General features: G+C 33.2%; 1 protein-coding gene across 3 annotated transcripts in view; it reads left to right on the top strand.

The window, feature by feature from the left end:
* Positions 1-18,564, top strand: part of SP3 (Sp3 transcription factor) — a 57,687-nt gene extending 39,123 nt beyond the window's left edge. For all 3 annotated transcript variants that reach the window (XM_081584624.1, XM_081584626.1, XM_081584625.1), the window contains 3 exons: positions 8,840-9,032; positions 14,265-14,461; positions 16,823-18,564. In XM_081584624.1, coding sequence (XP_081440750.1) covers positions 8,840-9,032; positions 14,265-14,461; positions 16,823-17,139 — 707 coding nt within the window. In that variant the 3' untranslated portion in view covers positions 17,140-18,564. The remainder of the gene's footprint in view (positions 1-8,839; positions 9,033-14,264; positions 14,462-16,822) is intronic.
* The last annotated feature ends 3,512 nt before the right edge of the window (positions 18,565-22,076 follow it).

A 22,076-nucleotide genomic window follows, 5' to 3' on the forward strand; every position in this document is an offset into this window, starting at 1 on the left:
ACAGGCTGTGGAACTTTCCACCTTGTGAAACTGAAACAGTACCCATTCCCTGTCTTTATCTAGCCTTTGCTGTTTAGTCGCTCATTCGTATCTGACTCTTTTGCGACCACATGGACTGTAACCTGCCATGGACTGTAATTCTAGCCTTTGGCAACCAGCGTTCTGTATTCTGTTTCTGAGATTTTGTGTACTTCTGATACTTCATATTAGTAGACTCATACAAAATTAATCCTTTGGTGACTGGCTTGTGTCACTTAGTATAATGTTCTCAAGATTCATCCATGTTGTAGCACATGACAAGATTTCCTTTCTTAAGGCTGCACAATATTTCATTGTATGTATATACAACATTTTCTTGATCATCAGATTTTTTTAAGTCACTAATTTAATTTGAACAAGCTAAATTAAAACTACATATTCGTATGTAAAGAGGCTAGACTACTATTCCTGGACATTCGCCCTGGGAGGGAACTGATTTTTAGCAATACTTGCAGTATGTTTTTCTTAAATTTATTTTTGGCTGTGCTGCCTCTTCATTGCTGTGCGCACGTTTTCTCTAGTTGCGGCGAGTGGGGTCTCCTGGTGGTGCACAGCTTTTTCAGTGCAGGGGCTTTTCTTGGAGATCACCGGCTTCAGGAGTTGTGCAAGGGTTCAGTTGCCCCTCCATGAGTGGAATCTTCCTGGACCAGGGATCGAACTCGTGTCCCCTGCATTGGTGGGTGGGTTCTTCAACAGTGGACTCGTAGGGAAGTTCCTGCAATGTGGTTTTGCATAATTCTTTGTCTTTTGTCCCGGCTCCACCAATTTTCAGCTGTGTGACTTAAGACAAACTAGTTAACCTCTTTGTTTTCTCATAGATAGGAGGGAAAAAGTACTGCTAAAACCTTAGGGTAGTTGGGAGTATGAAGTAAGTTAATGTATATTAAGTACTTGTAATAGTGTTCAACAATACATTTTATCATCTGGTAGAGTAGAATGCTGTTTCTTTAACAGTAACATATATTTAGTACTGCGGATTAAATAAAGTAAATATTTCACTGTTTGTATTAATTGCAGGTCATAGTTTTTCTTCTCATATATTTGTGGTATGTCTATAATGTGAGGTCTTCTATAAGGCATATTAGGAAATCAGTCATTTCTGGTTATATCTATAAGTGTCTATCTTATAAAAGCTTTTGCTTAGATTTACTAAGAAGAATAATTTTATTAATGTATAATCTTTAGTTGGGTAGAAAAGCTTTGAAAATAATTTGGGAAAAGACTATAAAAAAAAGAAGAGGGTTGGATTTGAAAAAGATTAATAGAGATGAAGTTAAAGATTTAATTTGAGGGGAAGGGAGCAGTCATAGAAGAGTAATGATCCAGATCTAAAAATATAGGGTTTATGGGAAAGAGATTGTTTCATGTTAAAGCAGAGATTTCATATATATATATATATACATATATATACACATACACACACACACATATATATATAGTTCATATTTGGTAAAGAAATAAAATTTGGTTTTAAAACTTTCTCCTAAAGTGTTAATTCTTTTGATCAGATTAGAGAAGATATATTTTCAGGAATCCATGTCTATAGTTCAGAACTATCCCCTTGAAAGAAAAACTAGAAAAAGACATGGTAGCCCTGAAATGTTCATAGGAATTTAAATAATTATGAATGTGAAAATCTAGTTAAATAATATGAGATCTAATAGGATTATCCTGTAATTCTGTTTAGGTGGTTTTTATAGCAGGTGAAACTGATTAAAGAGAAAACATAAATAAATTTTTAGGCTCAAATGAAGTAATTTCATCAGTACTTTAAAAATTGAAGGCAGAGAACATGAAAGCCTTTGATAAGAACAACAAAGTCCTAATGATATCCTATTGATAAAGGAGAATGTCTCATTTTATCAACAGTACTGTAATTCATATTTATCTAGTCTTACTTAAATTAAATATGCATGTTTCAGACTTGATAAACCAGCAAAGAACTTATTGTAAATATTCTGTTCGCTCTATTGACAAATAATTAGCAAATAGTCTTCAGAAGAAGCATTTAGTATTTCTTCTGGTAATATTTTTAGTAGAAATCTAGACATGCCCTGAGTTATTAATGCTTAACTAATATTGATTATACAGCCTCTGTTTTCTCATGTTTCTTTATTTAAAAGCGTACTAATGACATGTTAAAATATATCTTGCTATAATTTTGTGTTTGTTCATTGACTATACAAGAAAATTGGTCCTATCTTTGTAACCATACTCTGTGTGTGTGTGTATTTTTTTTTTTCATCGTTTGATGTCCTTGTTTCTTTTTCTTTTCCTTCAGCTCTTACTGAGGTGTGCAGGAAATTGGAAAAAAATTTTTTTTCAATGTGTTTATTTCTGGCTGCAGTTGGTCCTCATTGCTGCTTGTGGGCTTTCTCTAGTTTGATGTAGAGAGTGGGGGCTACTCTTATTTTCAGTGTTCTTCGTGGTAGCTTTTCTCGCGGAGCATGGGCCCTAGAGTGTGTGGGCTTCAGTCGTTGCGGCTTGTGGGCTCCAGAGCTCAGGCTCAGTAGTTGGTGGCGCACGGGGTTACTTGTCTCTTGTGTGGGATCTTCCCAGGCTAGAGATGGAACCAGTGTCCCTTGCATTGCAAGATGGATTGTTAACCACTGGACCACTGGGGACACCCTGGAATTTTTTTTTTTTTTCATTTATATATTTCTTGTACAAACTTGTTTTATTTGGGTAGACTTTGAAAACACCTATATCTATGGGACAGCTATAGTTGAAACTATAAACTGATAGTAGTCTGTCATATATCAGGCCAGATGAAGAGGAAATTTAAGCATTTTGAGGTAGAAAATATTAATAGGCACAATAAAAAACCAGTGCTGTTAAGTTTATAAAGTTCTTAATTGTATACACAAATGTTCTTGAGAACTTATGATTATGTTGTTCTTGAAAAGATTTCTTCACATGGCTTTTGGACACCAGTTTCCTCCTATCTCACTGTTCTTTTTTTTTAATCTTCTCTGTTCACTTTAAAGTGCCCCGTGGTTTCTTAACTGTATACACTCCATTCCAGGTGGCTCTAAGTAGCCAGCTATTTATGTTGATTGTTATCTGTGGACCATAGTTCTGTTTCAACTCCAGATCTGTTAGCTGCCTAATCAACATGATCATTTGAATATTTCATAGGTACCTCAAAACTTTCATATCCAAAAATGGACCCCTGAGTGGCACCTCTTTTCCATAGTTTTTCTACCTCTGCTGCTGCTGTTTAGTTGCTTCAGTCATGTCTGACTCTTTGGGACCCTGTGGACTGTAGCCTGCCAGGCTCCTCTGTTCATGGGGATTCTTTAGACAAGAATACTGGTGTGAGTGGGTTTCCATGCCCTCCTCCAAGGGATCTTCCCAACCCAGGGATCGAACCCACATCTTGTATGTCTCCTGCATGGGCAAGCAGGTTCTTTACCACTAGTGCCACCTGGGAAGCCCTTTTTCTACCTCTGCTCTGTTCTATTTTAGTTAATGGCAACCCCATCTTTCTAGTTGCACAGGGCTAAAACCGTGGAGTTGTATTTAACTCCTTGTTCTCACACCTCACATAAAATTGTTATCAAATCTGTTCACAAATATCTTTGACTCTACATACAAGGTATTTCCTGACTCTAACCATTCGTTACTACTTCCTCATTCACTAGTTTTAGGCCACTATATCACCCCTCTACTCTGAATGGCTTTACTCACTGAATAAAATGTAAGCTTTTAGTGACCTACGAGGTAATACACAATGTATAACATCATATATAATTGTATCCCACATTTATCTCTGTTGTGTTATCACTTACTACTCTTCCTTCATATTCATTTCATTCTAGCCACATAGGCCTCCTTGTATTTCTCTGAACGCAACAACAAGCATACATCCAACTTGCTCTTCCTTTTACCTGGAATACTTGCCCCACCTTCTTGCTCTTTGTCCTCCTTCGGGGTCAGATGTTATTGTATTAGCAGAGCTTTTTCTGGCCACTCTATTTAAAACAAGTACTTCACTCCTTTGGCTTTTTGTCTGTCCCTACTCTACTTTTTTACCATAACAATTCACCACCACACAAAGTACTACATATATTTGATCCTTGAACATGGGTTTGGACTGCTCAAATCCATTTACACACAGTTATTTTCAGTAGTAAATACAACAGTACTACACGATCTGAAGTTCGTTGAATCCTCAGATGTGTATAGAGGGACAATAAGTTACACCCCTGCATTATTCAAGAGTCAGCCATATTAACTCGTTTATTTGTCCTGTTGTCTCTCACTAAAAAGTAAACTTGATAGAGGTATGAGCCTAACTCTTGTTAACTTTTATCCTTGAAAGCTAGAACAGTTACTGGCATAGTGTAATCACTCACATATTTGTGGAGTGAATAACATTATATTCTAAACTTCAAATTAAGGACTTAATTTTTGGAGCACAGTCATCTTAAGGTTTTTTTGTTTATAAATTCCAGTGGTGGGAGAAGGGGGTCATTGGTTATATAGGAACTAGAGATGAAACCACAACAAACATTGATTGACTGTCTTTAAGACTCCCTAAGTAATCTCCCGTAGTTTACTTTAAATTTTTGTATTTAGAATCTTTCAAAGTATAGTATACATTCAGAAAAATGTACAGATCATATGTGTATAACTTGATGAATTTTTATAAAATGAATACATAGGAGAAATTACCACTTGGATCAAGAAATAAGATATTGCCAGCAATTCAGCAGTCTCCCTGTACCCAGTCATTATTTGTCAATAAAGGTAGGCAGTCACTGTGTAGTAGTATTTCCTGTTGCTTTGAGCTTTGTGAGCTTTATGTAAATGGTATATCTGTCTATAGATATAGGCATTATATGTAAGAGAGTGTGTGTGTTTGTCTTCTTCTGTTTAAAATTACATGTTGGTGATGTTCCTGTTGCATATAAGTTCATTTTCATTGTTTTTACATATTCACTGTATGAATGAATATATCATGATTTTTTTTTTTTCCCTATTCCAGCACTAACATGTATGAGTTACTTCCAGTTTAGGGTGAATTTGTATACTTTTAGTGCCATTTGTATGTACATTTCTGTTGGAGTGAAATTACATGGATTATAGGGTATACGTAGGTTCAGCTCTAAGAGATATGGTCAAAAGATTTCCAAAGTCGTCATATGGATTTACACACCCACCTGCAGTGTGAGAGTTTCAGTTGCTGTACTACTTTGCTAACAGTTGGCCTGCTCTGTTTTAAAAAGTTTTATCCATCTTGATGGATGTGTAGGTGTTTCACTGTGATTTAAATTCTTCTGGTGTCTAATAATATTGAATACCTTTTCATACTTCTGTGGCCCATTTTGATGGGTATTACTTACCCTTCTCCTGAGCTTTATAAACAGTAGATTTCTAAGAGTAACTGGATACCATGTGGGGTTCTAATAACAGCATGGTAAAAAATATTTTCCTATTATTTACACTAGGATATTGAGGAAGATACACACTTGACTGCCTAGTACTGAAAATTTAGTTTGAAGGTTTGTCTGTCTTAAATTGATAATGCAGGTTGGCAAAGGGATTATTTAGAATTAGGTAAATTTATGGTTAATATTCTAACATATCCCAGTGTGTGTATGATCAAGTAAAATGAAAAAATCGGGTATAACACCTGTTGGGCAGTTTAATCTGTTGTCTTTAGTGAGCACATATGAACTGACTTTTCTTTTTTTTCACTAAGTGATGCTAGAAAATTAAGTATCCATTTGGGATAAAATGAAAATTTTAAAATCTTCTCTATATGTGTTATTTATAGATAGAAGGAGCATAGCAAAGCCAGGGACAGTCTTTCCAGGTAGATTATTAGCTATACTGGAAATTCCTCCTTAAGGAAGGGTTTGTTTATTTAGTCATATTGTATTTTCTGAGCACTTCTGAGTGAAGCATTATCTAAAGGGATGTATGAACAAGTAAATAGAATTCTAACATAAGCATGTATAAAGGAGATGGCATTTGAACTAATCTTGAAGGATAAGTAAAGGTTAGTGTTAGTTGCTCAGCCCTGTTAAAATTATTTATAGATTCCATTAAGAGAATTAGCAATAGGAGTAGGAATGCCCTTTTAGTATCGTTATCCCCTCAGTCAGGTTGTATTTCATTCTTGCCCTATCTCATCAGTTGCTTTATTTGTTCTGTGTGTTTTCTTTAAATCTTTCTTCTGTCTCTCTAGGCTCCTTTATCTATATTTAGCATTCTGTCCTCCTTTTTCCTTGCTATCTTGTCACAAATAATGTAAAATGAGTAGCTTTAAAGCCATCTGAGAGAGAAAAACAAATCCTATATATTGACATATATATGAAATCTAGAAAGATGGTACTGATGAACCTCTTTGCAGGGCAGCAATGGAGGCACAGACAGAGAACAGACTTGTGGACACAGTGGGGGAAGGAGAGGGTGGGACGAATTGAGAGAGAAGCATGGAAACATATACACTACCGTATGGGTGGGATGGAGGGAGCATATGTGTACCTTTAGCTGATTCATGTTGATGTATGGCAGAAACCCACACAATATTGTAAAGCAGTTATCATCCAATTAAAAATATTAAAAATTCCTCATTTTATGGACTTAAAATTTATCCAATATGGGATATGTGCTATTTGTATGCTGAGACTTTTAATTAACTTGTAAAAAAGCTAATACTGTGAAGTATTTGTGCAAATATTTAAATGTTTGTCATAATGACTCAGGTGGACACCTGATTATAGAGCGATCAGTACTCATTTATGTTGTGTGTTTGGATGAATTTTATACATATCTAATTCTTCATCTTTTCACTGGGGAAATAGAAACCAGTTTCCCCTTAACTTCCAGCCATCAAATTCTCTCTTCCTCTGAGGTCTAACACAGTTCATGGCACATAGTAGCTAATTATTTATTGAATGAATGAAAGAATGCGCTTATATCTTTTCTTCTCTCATGTAATAGAAAAAGATGTGGCTGTGCTCCCTCAGTTAAACCTGTAAGTGCTATGGATCATCCGCCCCTCCTGACTTCTTAGAGACTTCTGTAATGGATCTTTCTCATAAACATTTACGCATGTTCAAGTCTTTCCTGTCTTCACAAACTGAACAAAACACTCCCTCCCCAGACTCTTTTCTTTGGTCCCCTTCAGCCTGTACTGTCATGTTTCTGTCTTCCATTCAAGCCAGATATTTTGAAAAACTTATCTGTACTTGTTATTAAACACTTTTTTGCTTCTTGCCCATGTCTTAGTTTTTGTCTTGATGTCTTGATTTTTCTACAGTATCGATGTTGACTACTTCCTCTCTTTCCTTTCTTTTATTTTTTTTATTTTTATTTTTTTTATAAATTTATTTATTTTAGTTGGGGGCTAATTACTTTACAATATTGTAATAGTTTTTGCCATCTTTCCTTTCTTTTAATACAGCACATTTTCCTGGGTACTTTTTTCTTTCACAGGTTCCTCCTCTTCTATCTGTTCTTTAAATACCTGCATTCTTCACAGGCTAATTCTGTTCTTGAATTTTCTAACCTATTTCTTTGGATGGACTCCATCTGTGCAGGTCCAACTTTTTTTTTTTTTTTTTACTGGTTTGTCTGACAAACAGTTCAGACTCCATGACCAACAACACTGAACTCATTAACTGCCCTTCTTTACCTCCACCTGAACCTTTTCTAGTGTTTACTGTTGCAGTGAACGGCACTACCATCTACCCTGTTGCCCAGGCCAGAGTGCTCTCTCTTCCCGTTTCCCTCCTTGATTTTTAGTTGTAGTTATTCTGATAAATTTAAACTATTTGAGGCATTTTTCTTGGTTGTACATTCTAGTTTTCATTAGTATAAATTCAGGAGATATTAGATAAAGCATATTTTATTCTTCATGCTACTTTTGGCTCTAATTATTAATGACTAATATAGATCTAAAATAATTTTCTAAGATTTTTACTTTACATAAATCAAAATAAAAATGGGCAGAAATTTATGTTTTAACCAAGATGATTCTATTCAGTATTCTAAATCATGTATTGTTTTTTAAAAGAATTTGTTTTTTCTGAATTGAAAAAACCTCTTAGCTCACTTAGAAAATGATGTCATATCATTATTGATATAAAGAAACATGTTTGGCTATGCTGAGAAAATGATGTCGCTTCCTGCCATATCCACTCTTCACCATTACATGCTCATTTTGTTTCTCAGTCTGGTTTATAATAAAATTCCTTGAAAATAAAAACTCGCTCATACATAGGTACCTCCTTCCACAGTGATACTGTGGTTGTGGCCGTTATGGATATTTTAGCAAGGATTGACTTTAAAGGTTAGGTTTATGAGCAATAATTTCATAGTATCTACAGGTAGGCATAATTGCGTTCCCATAATACCTACATTTTGCATTCCCATAGTTTCTACAAATGGGTATAATTGATACAGACTGTACAAGAGAGGTTTAAGGCATTAGAATTTGTTCCAGTCTGAGTTGGCCATTAGATATATTGACTAATTGAACAGTTATAATTAAGTTTCAGATTGTTTTATGACTTAGCTTGCTCAAAAAAAAATTGGCTTTCTTACCAAATTTTAAAAAAAACAAGTTCTCATGCTCTCTTTTTGGCTTAATCTTTGATATTTAGAATAAAACAGATTGTTTTAAAAGAATAATCCACAACAGGGAGCAATGATTATGCTCCACCAGCAAATGATTTTTTTTATGTATACATAGTATTGACTCATTTTATCTTAGAGAGGCTCAGATCTCTTGCTATCTTTTTGGGCCAGTGGGCTGCTTCTCATCTGTATTTGTTTTTTTCTTTAGATATTAGGATCAAGGAAGAAGAACCTGATCCTGAAGAGTGGCAGCTCAGTGGTGATTCTACATTGAATACCAATGATCTAACACACTTAAGAGTACAGGTGGTAGATGAAGAAGGGGACCAACAACATCAAGAAGGAAAAAGACTTCGAAGGGTAGCTTGCACCTGTCCCAACTGTAAAGAAGGTGGTGGGAGGTATGCACACATGCAACATACTTTTTTTTTAGGCTGCTGATATCATCATCCTAATTTTTGAAATGCTGCATGCCATGTCACCTAATTAAGGGAAATTATTCACTACATGATCATCTTGTGTGTTTGTCTGTATGAGTGTGGCAGAAAAAGTTAGTGAACAAAATATGTGAAATCACATTTTTAGTTCTGAATGCCTTTTTTAAAAAACTAAAATTAGTTTACCTTAAAAAGAAGTATAATAAGATGCCATTTAACAGGCCCATATCAGATAATTTGCAAACCAGCAATAATGAGATTTGCCTAAATACTGATTAAAAAGTTGCTTCTTGAGAATAACTGTTATATAATATAATAATAAGTTTAGAAATTGGTGATAAAGTGTATTTTCTATTTTCAACAGAAATGACTAATAAGCATTAATGGTGGAATTTTTTAAAAAGTGAAACTGTAATATTTCTGTTCAGTGTTTTTAAAAATAAACATTAAGGAAAAAATGACAAATAAACTCAAAACCTATCAGTAATTGTATTAAGTGTGTATGGATTAAGCGTAATAATTAAGAGATTGAGTCTCTGATCATCCTTAAAAAACAAACTCCAGCCTTATATTGATTATAAAGAACATCTTAAAGTGGCACAGAAATATTGAAAATAAAGGAATGAAAGAGATTAGGCAAATGTTAACAAAAAGGAAATATGGATAGCTGACATGCTATCATTTGATATCTATTTGATATTTTCACCTAATCAAGTGGATAGATAGAGATATATTTCTTAATAACATGAAGTTTTCACCAAGAAGATTTACTAGCCATTGTACCTTTCCCCCACAACTTTGAAGTATATAGAGAAAAAACTGATAAGTAACCAAATCCTCCAGTCATAGTGAAATATCTTAATATACCTCTCTCAGAAATGAGCTATTTAAATAGACCGGGGGTGGGGAGAATCTTTTAATACAGTTAATGAACTTGATCTAATAGAGCCTACCTGCCTTTGAAAAGTTGATTTGTACACTGGCCAGCCCATTCACATTAATAATAATGACTAATTGTTGATACTGAGCGCTTACTATGTTCTAGATAGTCTTATATGTGAGGCATGGAGAGGATGAGTGGTTTTTAGGAGCGTGTACAACTGGGATTTGGACCCAGTTTCTTACTCTAGGACCTATCTTAACCACCATACTGCCTCCTGAGTAAATTTGCTTCTGCATCTGATCCTTAGGCATTTGTATTTACTAATGGTAATTATTCACTTGTTTTATCTATTCTTTGAAATGTTTTGGTTAACTTAAATAAATTAGTGTGGAATTTGGTTAGACAACTTATCTGAAGTTTACTCTCATTTTTAGAGGAACTTTCAAAATCAGTTGTTCATGAAAGTCAAATCTAAGGGTCATGGCTTTGCCTGTGTTTTGCTTATTCTTTTTCTTTAAATTGAAAGTTTCAAATTTACATTTATTAAACTAAAACATGCTCAAAAAATTCATAAATATAGAAGAGGATTAAAATAATACCAAATTTTTACCCTACTTCAAGATGACTATTGTAACATTTTTGTATTTATCTTTCCAGACTTTAAATATATTTTAAAGTAGAATCACCTTCTCTGTTTTACATGTCTGTTCTTCTTATTTTGAAAATTTTTGTGATCACACTTCCAAGTCTACAAAAAGCTTGCATCAATTTTTTATGACTATAGTATTCCTAGTGTGTGGATGTATAAGAATTTAAAAACTTTTGGGGAGTTTATTGTCAGTTAATTCTTACACATATGTCTTGTACATTTGTCTGATTATTTCATCAGTATAAGTTGGCAGTGGTGGAATTGTTGGATCAAAGGGAAATGTTGACTAGAAAGTTGCATCAATTTATATTCCATCGGTGGTGTATGAGAGTGTCTGTTTGTCTACACCCTTGCCAACAATGAATTTTATCATTTTTTAAAACCTTTAATGTCTGAGAGATGAAAAGTAATGCCTCACTATTGTTTTACTTAGTAGTATATTTTTGTTACTTTGTGAGGTTGAACATTTTTTGTTGTTATTTTACCATTTAAAAATTTTGTAAATTATTTGTCTTCTGTGAATATGTTAATTTGTCTGTGTCATATGTGCAGATTTTTTTTCCAGTTTTATGTTGCCTTTCAACTTTTTCAGTGGTTTGCAAAACATGATTGTTTATACAAGTAAGGAGAATTCTCACAGTTTGCAAACTTTTAAGCACAAAATTTTTACTTGAGATGCATTGTTATCACGCTGTTAAGTCCTCAAACTGAGGATTATAAAAATACTCGTTTTTCTAGAACTTCTGTGAGTTCATTTTAAAATAATTTATTCTGACCAGTTAAAATTGAAGTTCTTATGGAAAAAACTATATTGTTTCTTAGAGCTCATTTGCACAAAATTCAGCTAATATATTCATGATAGGCACAATCATATCACTGGCAGTTGCTACATGCAGTTAATGGAAGCATAACGTATAGTAAATCCCATTCCACAAAGGTGAGACAGATGGCATTTTAAGCATTTTAGAATATTGGCCTTTTTCTTTCAGCAATATTCTTTAAAAGAATATAATAGTTTGTGTAAAGTGGCATCTTTAAAGAACTAAATTTTATTTTATCTTTTTGAGCAAGGTGTAAAATATAATTAAATATTTAAAAATTATATTCATTTGGGCATTTAGCCAATATTTATTAAGCAGAACCAGCCTTCAGAAACTTGATACTCTGGTAGAGGAGACGATAGTAAGATAAATTCTAAGGACATTATTGTTACATAGGTTTTGTGTGAATTAGACCTCAACCCATTTTTTGAAAAATAAATTATTTTGTAAAATCTGTTATTTTCCCTGTGAGCATTTCAGTTTGTGTTTTGTTTCTCCTGTCTCACGCAAAAGACTCAGTATACTTTTCTTAATCCTTCCACTCAGAATTTAGCTTGCTTCATTGTATCATTCTGTCTTTGCATTATTAAAATTTTGGGAGCAAGTTTAAGAAGTCAAGAATATGAACTTAAAATTGTTAGTTTTTTTAGGTCATGTAATAGGTATAGTGGTGTAAATATATAAATCAAGAAGAAAACTTATGGTAATCTTTTATTACTTAAAGGTCATTAAGAAATTCACTTAAGTTCTCTTTCTTCATATCACATGCCATAAGTCCATATCTGGCATATCTATATCTTACCTTGAGTACAGTTTTTCTCTAAATAGAACTTGAACATGGGTGTTGAGCTTTTCCCTTATGTTGCATATTTTTGTGTGCCCTGTCTTCATTGTTTTCTTTCTTATATGCCTGTCTCATTTTCAGACAATATTATGTCTTGTTTCCTTATAATTCAACTGATGAAAAAATATCTTTCCCTGGAATATTGGTTCTTTGAGAACTCATTTGTTAATAATTTATTTTAGTCTTGTGCTTTGTTCCTGCTCTCAGGCTAAATTTTGCAAAGTTAGTACAATTGCACTTTTGAATTTATAAAAGACATTGATTCACCTGAGTGGTAGGCTTAGAAGAGAGGCCGGAAGTTTTGAGTGTAGAATCAACTGAATTGGGTTCTCTGTGAAATTGCTATGGTGAACACAATATGTAAAATTGGTTTGTACACCAATAGCCACAGACATTGCTCTTTTTCTTAGGGCCATTCAAAAGTAAAACAAATTTAAAAGAGCTAAACTAAATGGAAGTGCTGTTGCCTTTGGTTAAGACTTTGGCATTGCAGGTGAGCCAGCAAAACCTATTTCACTCAACTCAGCTCTTCAAAGAGAGTTGTAGAAATTGGGGGTGGACTGGAGCTGAAACTAGAATTGTGTTAGATTATGACATCCTTGCCCTTGAGACAACAGCATGACTCCTCCTTGTCTTTACTTATGCTATTCCTCTGCCTGGAATGCCTTCCCTCCTTTCTATCTAAATCCTACCCACCTTCTCCACGAAGCCTTCTCTAACTACTGGAGCCCACATTGATGTCTCCCTGTTCAGAACACCTATGGCACCTAACAGCCAGCACTGCACCGTTTAGCACTGTTTGTCCTATGGCAATTTCACATGCTACTGAGTGTGAGTACATTAAAATATAAATGTGGGGAAATATGCATTTTTCCAGTAAAATTTGAGAAACAATAGGTATATACAGGAGGATTTGCAGGCTTATGGACGGTTTACAGGCTATATACCTAGACTGAGATTGTGGGAGGAGGGGAAGTTGGGTGGGGGTTTTAAATGTATCTTTTTTAATCTCAGAGAAACTGCGAAGTTTATATAATAAAATTTTGACAATTGATGAGTCTAAAATGTCATTTTTTTTGGTATAAACTCATTTATTTGTCTTTATTCAGTAACTAGCCTTTTGTTGTTGTCGAGGTTAAGTAATAACATTTTCTGTAGTGTTGAATACAATTTGAGTATCATTTCTGGAATCAAAAAAGTTTCCTTCTTGCTTAGGCTAAGATATCTGTGTTCACCCATCTTAGCACATATCTTCTGAGCCTTGTTCTTGGTATCAAGTACTGAAATGTAACAGATGTAAAACTTTGCAGTGTGGAGAAACTGCATTTTATGTATGTCTCTGATTTATAATTTGGGGTATCTGCATGGTTATTAGTAAGGAAATTTTTACTGTAAAGGTAATTTTTATTTCATACAATTCTAGGGATCTAAGATGACAGCTTTGTCTAGATTTTTTTCCTCTGGTTTTCTGTAAGTCAGTGTATATTCAGGGTGTGGCCATACAAATATGTGAATAAATAATGCATATATCATTAATTTAAAGCCTGATTAAGGCACCTAATTAATTGTACCTGTGATGAGTTAATGCATCTGTTGTTGATTTATTTACTTTTTAAATTAGCTGACATTGTGACTTTGAATAGACCATTTAGTTTTCCTGTTCAACTAATTTAATTGAATTGGGTCTATGCATAGAATTTGTGAATGGTTCTGACAAGATAATAAATAGCTTTATTATACTCTTTATGTATGAAATGTCCTTTTAAATTATGTATTTCTTGAACATATTTACTTTTGGACAGCATTCACATTAGTTGTGGAGTAAAAGAACATGTAAAACTTCAAAATTCTTACTTAAATTGATTTTAAATGGTTTTGGTTTCTGATTGCATGGTGATAATGTCTTCTATTTGAAATTCAGCATGTTGAATATGATGAGTGGTATTGTCCGTTTGAATATTTTCATATAAGTATATATTATTCTGTGTGTGTTTTTTAGAGGTACCAATCTTGGGAAAAAGAAGCAACACATTTGTCATATACCAGGATGTGGTAAAGTCTATGGGAAGACCTCACATCTGAGAGCTCATCTTCGTTGGCATTCTGGGGAGCGCCCATTTATTTGTAACTGGATGTTCTGTGGTAAAAGATTTACTCGAAGTGATGAATTACAGAGGCACAGAAGAACACATACAGGTTACTAATCTTTACTTTTAACAGACAAAAATTAGTTATAGGGCTGCATACTACCTTGAATTCTTTTTTAAAGCATAGCTTACTGAACTGAATCTTTTAAAATATGATTGTTTACATCACATTTCTATCTTCAGCAATATCAATTTAAAAACACTTAATTCTAAACAAGCCAGTATGGCTTATCTTATAAAATAGTGTTTTATCTTATGCAGACTTTGGTTAGTGTTGTTTTCTTTTTCAGTTAGTTTTTTGTTTTGTTTTCATTTTATTCAATGTCTTAAGTCACATTTATCTTATCATTGTTAATTACGTCAATATTCTAAATTAGTTGTATGCTTTTACTCTTGATCATTATTTTCTTCCTCCTTAACACTGTAATAATAATTCCTTTTCCTCTTATAATCTCGTGTTTTAATATATGTGAAATAAGCAGAAAACTATTTCTTTGAGGGGTAATAACCACAGCATCTTTGATGTCAGGATTTTTATTTAATTGTGTTTACATAGTGTTTGTATGGTCGTTACATGAAATGGACCAAGAAATGACCGAAATTGAATTCTAACTTAATATAACGTACACAGATAGTTTTCTCTTACTACTATATAATGATCAAGATGATCATCAGTCTATGCTCAACATTTGAAGAATTGATAAATATATAATGTATTTACAAAGCCTAGAGAGCTTAGAAGCAAGAATTATGGTAAAACTTTCAAATCTCTTAGATCTAAATATGTACAAAGTAGCCCATGAAATATGTAGCAGTGCATTATATGCTCTACTTGTTTTAATTTCTGTCTCGTCAGGTAGATAGACAGGTAAACTTAACCTGTTTGAAACTGCAACTGACAATATAAGAAAGTAGATAAAGTGCCCGGAGGCAGAGATCATTATCATTGGGCTAGTAAGGCATTGTTGGGCATTAAGACCTTAATATTGGCCTATACTAGAATTTTCCTCAGTGGAATTTGATCAGCAGGATATGAAAAGATACAGTGTAGAAGGGAAGAAAGGTCTATGATCAAAGTGTAGGGAAACACTGTTAAAGAGGTTTACTATACAAGTACCTCCAAGGAGCACCTTTAGTAGTATGTTATACATCTTCAGGTAGGGGAGGTAGTGGCAGCCTCTCATTGTGCCGTTTTGTCATTGAGCATCTCCCAGAACCAATGTTTCAAGAGAAACTTTGGGAAATAACCTTCCCAGAAGAATAGAATAGTATGCAAATAGAAGTGAGTGCTCCATTTGTCATGATTGAAGATGAGATTCTGTTAATACATTTCTTTTATGTAGGATTGAGTCACGTTAGAGAGTCCTTAGAAGTTAAGTAGTGGAGACCTTAAAGTATTTATTATCTACAAATTACTCTTACATCCCCGTACCACTTAGTACAATGGTAAATTTTGTACTCTAATAAAATTTGGTATTTAAGGAAGATTCTTCTGGCATTGATTTGTTGGATTGGAAAGGGAAAGCCTAGCATGTCACTGTAGTAGTTCAGGCATGAGGTCTGATGAGGACCTGCTGAGAGGAAAGGTGCTAAAATGAGATAGGTAAGAAATTTTGAAGAAAATAAGAAAGTATTGGATTTGTTTATTGTGTGAGTTCTCTGTGTTCCTTTTAGTTTGGCCTTTTGCTTTACCTTCTAGTAATCCTCCCACATAGTGGGTCTTCAGCATAATAGAAGTTTTGTCTGTCTTTTGTGTTCAAAAAATGTAGTTTTTAAATACTTTAAAAATATTTTTTATTCATGCTGAAAAATAAATTTAGGCATCAGAGTCTTATTAACTTTAACATCATGATGTATTAAGCTTGCTTTTGATTATTCCAACTGAAATCAGATCAGATAACCATCTCCATTATTCTTGGTACTACCCAGTCTTTATTCGACTTCAAGGTTGTGTTTTGGCTTTAATCTTGAAGTACTTTGTGTAGTTACTTGAATTTGCGTTTATGAGTTGGAAGGTTAAATATCAGGATCTGACATATTAATAATATCTGAAGTATAGCTTAAAACTGTAGTTTTCTTTAAAGAAGTATGTTACAGGTCGTCATTTTTAAGCTGTTATCTTGTAACAGATGTTTCAAAACAAACTGTTAGCATAGTTGAGGTACTAGATTCTTATCTGATACCAGTGTATAGTTTAATAAATTTGAAGATTGCTTTTCATCCAAAAATAAAGATGATAAATTTATTTTGAAGAAGTAGTATTGCAGGGACAGCTCATGAAACGAATGCAATTCTAATTGAATTCTGCTCCCTGTCCCGAAAACTGTCAGTCTTGGCTTATTTTCTTTCTCAGAGAATGAGTCTATTAATGTTGAATTTAAAAAACTAAGTAACTCAATTTCTTTAACAGGTGAGAAGAAATTTGTTTGTCCAGAATGTTCAAAACGCTTTATGAGAAGTGATCACCTTGCCAAACATATTAAAACACATCAGAATAAAAAAGGTATCCACTCTAGCAGTACAGTGCTGGCATCTGTGGAAGCTGCACGAGATGATACTTTGATTACTGCAGGAGGAACAACACTTATCCTTGCAAATATTCAACAAGGTTCTGTTTCAGGGATAGGAACTGTTAATACTTCCACCACCAGCAATCAAGATATCCTTACCAACACTGAAATACCTTTGCAGCTTGTCACAGTTTCTGGAAATGAGACAATGGAGTAAATATTACACAAATACTTATTCATTGTGGTTATTTTTATACAGTAGTGAGAAGAATATTGTTCCTAAGTTCTTAGATATCTTTTTATTGATGTGCAAAAATTTTTGGATTGACAGTAACTTGGTTATACATGACACTGAAATGCCTTACTTTGTATGATATTCCATAGTATATTAAAAATGGTAAAATTGCATGGGTTTTGTAGGTACTTTTGGAATCTAGAAGAAATGAAATTTTACCAAGTTATATAAAGAGAAAATTGAATTTAACAATGCGAATGGTAGTCTAACCAAATGCACCAATCCTGTGTGGTTTAGTGTAAAAATGAGAACATGTTGGTATTTATCTATTGTAAGATAAAAAAGTTGGTGGGTGAAAGAAATCATGTTATGATAAAAAAAATTTTTGTAATTTTCTTGATGACTGGAATTTTTATTATGCATAACTGACAAATCAAGTTTCCAAGCAAATGTTACATAGTGTAGGCTTTACTTAGCTTATCAATTTGTCATTTTGAAGCTAATTATTTTAATTAGGTTAACTATGTACAATATTTTAAGCATTACTCTTGTAAGATTTTGAAAATACATTTTAACATGGAACTCTAGGGATAGTCACCTTTTAAATCCTGTTGAAAAGCCATGTTTAAGATTTAATTTGCCAAAATAATGTCTTGTTAATATCCTTTCAATAATGAAGTTGGGCAATATAACCAATGTTTAAAAAGGTTTAAAATGTATAGGTTGAGGCATTTGGGTGGTAAGAAAATGTTATAGTGAATTATCCCTTCTCTTGAATATTGGAGGACCAAAAAAATAAGGTTTATTGCGTCTTAGCAGTGATTTTTTTTTTTTAATCCAATCTTGTTTCCAAAAACCACATGTCTGCCAGGGCCTTAAAAGCCATCATGTAAATTACCAATAAAGTATAACATATGCAAACATAACAAAATCACTTCCATAGTGACGATACTCCAACCATATGGATATTAGTCATAGAGAACTAGAGGTTTTATGATATTTTTTTAAGTCTTTTTTTTTTTTGGTCTAGGTAGTCAGTCTGCACTTAAATATAAACCATTTCCCTTTTTTTGCTTTTTCCCTTAAAATTTATATGTATCCAGTACATTTAATTGAGAAATGTATGTTTTTTATTATGCTGTATTTTCTTTTTATTTTTTAATTATTGTTTATATTTTCAATTATTAAAAATGTACAAAATAAAGTTTCATTGCTGGTCTTGTAAGAGCTATACAGTTTTCTTAAATGTATACCTATAACTGCAGCAGTTCACCTATTTCAAAAATTTGGAATTCTGTTCATTTGTTATTCTTAAGACCACCTCAAATTTAAAGGCTACCTTATTGTACGTTTAAAGTGTATTATAACAGTGTGGTAGTTAATAAAACACTATTTTTTTTCTTTTGAGTTTGTTGTATTACTGTGCATTTAAAATAATTGCAGTGGTATGGGGTGAGAAAATTGGTGTGGTTTATTTTTCTTAGCATTTTATTTGAAGATTCTTGATTTCAGACACTGAAATTATTGTAAACATATGTATCTACTTAAAAAGGGAAGAGTAGAGGCTCCTGGAGATTACTTTTTTTTTCATCTAAGAATGAGCTTATTTTAAATAGAACTTCTGAAAAAAATCTTTTAACTCTTAGCCCACATTGATTCATAGAAATTTTACAATCCATTTTGCAAACCTTGTGTTTTGTCTCCCCCATTAAAGCAATGCAGAATATTTTGACTTATCAAAAATTTGAGTTTACATGAAGATTCTTAAAAATTATAACATACAACAGCTTTGGTAACCATGACAAGTCATTTGAAAAGGTTGTTTTTAAATTTATACATGTTTAATCATAAAGGCAGGGTAAGAGGGAAGGAAAAATAAACAGGATATTAATGTGAATATTTTAGATATTTTAAAATAAAATATTCAGTTACTTTCTACATATATAGAGTAGGGTTAAAGATTTCCATTGTCTGTTTTCCAGGCCCAATCTGATACTGTCAGTAATACTAATATTTTTGAGTGGTTAGGACAACACTAGATACACATAAAAACAAAGTTTCTAAATGTGAGACTTAAGCTTGTGATGCGGAATAAGAAGTATTACTTGGAATAGTGGAAATTAATGAATGTTCGTTTATTTTGAAGTTACATGGTTAGAATTTGAATTTTTAAACTCCCTTAAATAATTTTTAGAATTTAAAACATTATGTTGAGTGTGTGATGAAGATTATGTGAGAAGGTTGCTCACTTGAGAAAAACACCCATTAAATCAGGAGATTAAAAAACTTTTTTAGAGTGATGGTAGAGCTTTTTTTTTTTTAATTGGAGGGTAATTGACAATGTTGTGTTGGTTTCTGGGGCTGTTTTTAACACTGAAAATTTACACTAAGTTTATAAAGAGTTTTCAGTCTGAGTTTCCAAACAGATTTTATCACTTCTTAGAGCATGAATGCAATGAAGAAAGTAAGTAGTCTTAAAAATTATTAAATAAATGTTTAGATTTTTTTTGAGAGCCTGCCTGGAATATAGCAGTAAATTTTGGATGTTTGCCTAACAAAGAAATGAAAGTTAGTATTCAACCTCAGCCAAGGTGACTTTAAATATTTCTGTTTTTTTAATAGAAAAAATGTTTAATACATTCTGGAAACTTAATATTTGGAGAATTACCCTAACGTAATTTTTTTCTAGTTAAATCTATTAGTATTATGTATGGGTGTAATGTTTTAGTGTAAGTTTGCTCTTCAATAGGTGTTTTCAGCAATTGCTTTGTTTTTGTCAAGGCTATAGTTAGTACATACTCAGTATATTTACATACAAATAATTCCAGTTTATGAGAACATACTCATTTGGTGGACTAGGTGTCTATACACTGTACCTCAATTTAAAGAAAATATCATTGAGAAAATTTTATTTTCTGTAGATTGATACTTAATGACTTTGAGAAGTAATTCACTTAACTTAAAAAAGAACATAAATCTTTAGAAAAGTACCTCAATTGCAAAAAGTCAGGTGCCCTGTAAGTAACTTTGGGCAAAATATTGAAGATGCTTAAATTATTTCAGAATAGTGAAAACATTTTAAGTAATAAAAAGACATTTAAGGTGAAGGCATGTCAAACATATTTCATAGAAAATAGTTCTTAGTATTCATCAGAAAATGCTGGGAGTATTTAACAATCCACAGGCCTAACTTCATCTCTGACCTAAGTTTACATATCGGGAGTTGAAGAGTATATACACATGACCATTGAACGGCGGTGGGTTTTGAACTGCAGAGGTCTGCTTATACATGGCTGTTTTTCAGTTGTAAATATTACAGTACAGTCTCGTTGGTCGAGTCCACACACACCTTACAAATCAGTCATAGGGCCAGTTATAAGTATATGTGGATTAACCCCCGTGTTCAAGGGTCAACTGTATTTTTAACAACTCCTCAAGTAGCTCTAATAAACACTCCTGAGTTAGAATCTTAAGTAGAACAAGTGTCCCACTGTATCTTAATTGTAGTTAGGATCCTATTACTTGAAAACTTCTGTCTTATTAAAAATTTCACTCAGTATTGTTTGAAATGTGAGATTATTACTAACATTTGGTTTTAAAATGTGTGTGTTGGTCATGCTACCCTACTAGCAGGCAATTTGGTTTTCAGTTTTAATTATGTTAAGTAGATAAGAATTGTTTTCAGTTTAAGAACAATTTGTTTCACCACATAGTATTTTTAAAACTTTTTGCCATGAGTGAGTAAGAAGTCAGTCTTTTGTAGTCTGATAATCAGCACAAAACGAAATTGGTTGATACCTTGGGAACAAAATTTGATATTTAGTAAAATCATCTTTTTTAGTTAGTGTTGGGAGACAAGATAATACTGGTTTGGCTCCTTGTCTTATTCAGGTAGATTTGTATATAATCATATATTGTGAATATGTGCTAGTGGCAGATACAAAGTGCTCTAGAAACTAGAGGGAGAATTCTGCATGGAGAAGTCTGAAAAGTTCAGGCAGAGGAAATGGCTCAATTTGATTTGCTTTGGATGATGGGGAATTGTGAGAGATGGCATGGGGATATATTGGAGGAGGGGCTGTCACATTGAGAAGGAGTTCAGAGTTTAATCTTTACCAGTGATTCCTAATGTTTATGGGATCATAGGCCTTCTTAGAAAATCTGCATTTAATTCATTGTAGTCTAATGTTAATGTAAACTCTACATTGGCAATCTTTTTAAACTGGGCCCTGAACCTTGGAAAATGGCCACACTTAAGGAATTGGTGGAGGAAGAGGAGTTGTCAAGGAGGCTGACATAGAAACTGAGTGTCAAGATGGTGACAACAAAGGCAGTTGAGAGGTTCAGTCAGATGAAAAGAGAAAAGATTTTGGCCCGGCGATGAATTGCCAACTGATAACCTGTTAGTAGTTTAGAGTAATTTGGGTCAAAGATGACACAGGAAAAGAGGCTATGAAGACAGCAAGCATAGGCTATTCATAAGTTTAGTGGTGAAGAGAAGAAAGATGGGCAGATGTACAACTCAGTCAGGATTAACAAAATAGTTGAAAAAGTTCCTGATTATATAAAGTGACACTGATAAATATTAAGAAAATAAAAGAGTATAAAGGTTTAGCCTCTGAGCTACTCAGATAACTTACTTCCTTTGAAAAATGCATATCAAAATTGGAGTTGAAATTTAGAAAAAACTGCATGATTGGCTGATATGTAACATTTATACCATTTTATTATAAATTTAAGACACATGATATACTGAAAAAGAGGCCTCCATTTCTTTTGGCTTGCCTCTCCCCACTCTCCAGCTGTTTAACAACATTGCCTCTCCTAAGTCCATATTAAGCTGCATGTTAGATGATGTGATATTGGGTAGGTTTCTTGCCTTTAACACCTAATTTTCATCACCCATAAAAAGGGGATAA

This window comes from Giraffa tippelskirchi, chromosome 3 (assembly GCF_054371585.1).
Source record: "Giraffa tippelskirchi isolate mGirTip1 chromosome 3, T2T-mGirTip1v1.2.pri, whole genome shotgun sequence".
NCBI lineage: Eukaryota > Metazoa > Chordata > Mammalia > Artiodactyla > Giraffidae > Giraffa > Giraffa tippelskirchi.